Below are 1,693 nucleotides of genomic sequence, written 5' to 3'. Positions count from 1 at the left end.
CGCTGAAGACGCTTACGGCAGTAATCGACAAGTATGAGCGTATCCTGGCATTGCTCTGTGGAGCATCACCAACTGTCGGAATATGATTGCCACACAGATGTTTCTCAGTCAACAGGCGGCATAGATACTGTGGACGTTGAGAAGGGCAAGCTGGGACGACGTACAGACGATGATAGCGGTGACCTCAGATTGACGGCTATTGAATCTTCAGCTCCTCCTGCCCTTTCGCTCGAACCTGCTACTTCGGTTGTTCTCGACGCCATAGATTCACATATGGTATATACAGCAGACGAAAGAGACTACCATGATGAGCAGAAAGGCAAGTTAAGGATGAAACCAAAGCGGAGAGTTCCAATAGGGTTGCTCCACCGTGTTTGTATAATCAAAGAACTTGAAAATCCATACGAATATTCCGAGACTGTGAAGTGGCTTCTGGTCTTCATTTTCGCATTTGCTGGTATGGTCCCTGCTATGGGATCAGCAGTGTTTTATCCTGCTGTTCACTCTATCGCGGCGGACTTTCATACTAACTTGACGGTCATCAATGTGAGCAAGTATTGTTTACTAAGGAAGTTGGATTCAAGCTAATGAGGAGTAGTTGTCGGTAGGATTCTATATGTTTTCGATGGGCTTATGTCCGATGTGGTGGAGCTATCTCTCCGAATCAATTGGAAGACGAGGGGTATATGTTATATCATTCTTAATGTTCACTCGTATGCACTACTTCTGCTATTTGATATACTTTATAAGCTAACGCGTAAAGTATTTAACATTGGTTGCGCTCGTGCAAATAGCGTCGTCATGCTCGTGATATTCCGAGTCTTCGCAGGTGGCGCTGCTGCATCTTCTCAAACTGTAGGTGCTGGTGCCATAGGTGATATTTATGTGCCTACTGAGCGTGGAAAGGCCAATGGATGTAGGTATCCTTTTGTTCTCTAAGTATTTCGGTGCGACCATCATACTGATTTGACACAGATTTCTACCTTGGCCCTCTGACAGGGCCTATGCTAGCGGTAGGTCCCTAGTGATTATTGTCACGTAATTCTTAGGAGTACAGCTAATTTTACCGACAGCCCATTGTTGCGGGTGCGTTGAATGATCGCTGGGGGTGGCGATCAACACAGTACTTTCTTATAATAATTGGCGGCTTCACTCTCTTGATGATGCTCTTTTTCCTTCCTGAGACTCTTCGGCCACAAGTTATACCGCCTGAACTTCAGGAGAAGCGCGCCTTGATAAAAGAGAACGATAGGCTCAGATTTTATGCAAGCGAGTTTTCCGACTTCTTCTTTTCCCCATTCAAGGCCTTCGCGCTATTGAAGTATCCAACATTTGTTTACGCAATTTTCTACAATAGTTTCGGATATGGATCTTTATATATGTAAGTATTCTTTATGCCAGAGAGAAATTGTGCTAAATGGAAGTAGGATGAACAATACTATTCCGGACCTGTTCGCGAGCCCGCCGTATAACTTCTCGTCAATTGCCACCGGTTTATTATACCTCCCCAATGGGTTGGGTTATGTGCTGGGTAGCCTAGTTGGCGGTCGGTGGAGTGACAGTATTCTCAAGCGTGCTATAAAAAACAATAATGGTAAAATGGTGCCAGAGGCGAGACTAGCTGAGAATATGTTGACTGCAGGTATCATCGTTTGCAGTGGTATGATCTTGTTTGGATGGACTGCTTGGAAGC

The 1,693-nt window shown here is 45.0% G+C and overlaps 1 protein-coding gene across 1 annotated transcript; it reads left to right on the top strand.

The window, feature by feature from the left end:
- Window positions 1-330: 330 nt before the first annotated feature.
- On the top strand, window positions 331-1,693 carry V1508DRAFT_362628 (major facilitator superfamily domain-containing protein; the record flags this gene model as incomplete). Its single annotated transcript, XM_066937243.1, has 6 exons — window positions 331-546; window positions 599-713; window positions 764-916; window positions 976-1,013; window positions 1,074-1,381; window positions 1,428-1,693. Coding segments are annotated over 6 exons (1,096 nt in total), but the record flags the coding sequence as incomplete, so codon positions are not given.

The sequence above is a fragment of the Lipomyces doorenjongii genome (genome assembly GCF_038497915.1).
Source record: "Lipomyces doorenjongii strain NRRL Y-27504 unplaced genomic scaffold V1508scaffold_255, whole genome shotgun sequence".
Taxonomy (NCBI): Eukaryota; Fungi; Ascomycota; class Lipomycetes; order Lipomycetales; family Lipomycetaceae; genus Lipomyces; species Lipomyces doorenjongii.
The sequence above is the reverse complement of the archived record's forward strand: the minus strand, read 5'-3'. Positions and strand labels throughout refer to the sequence as shown.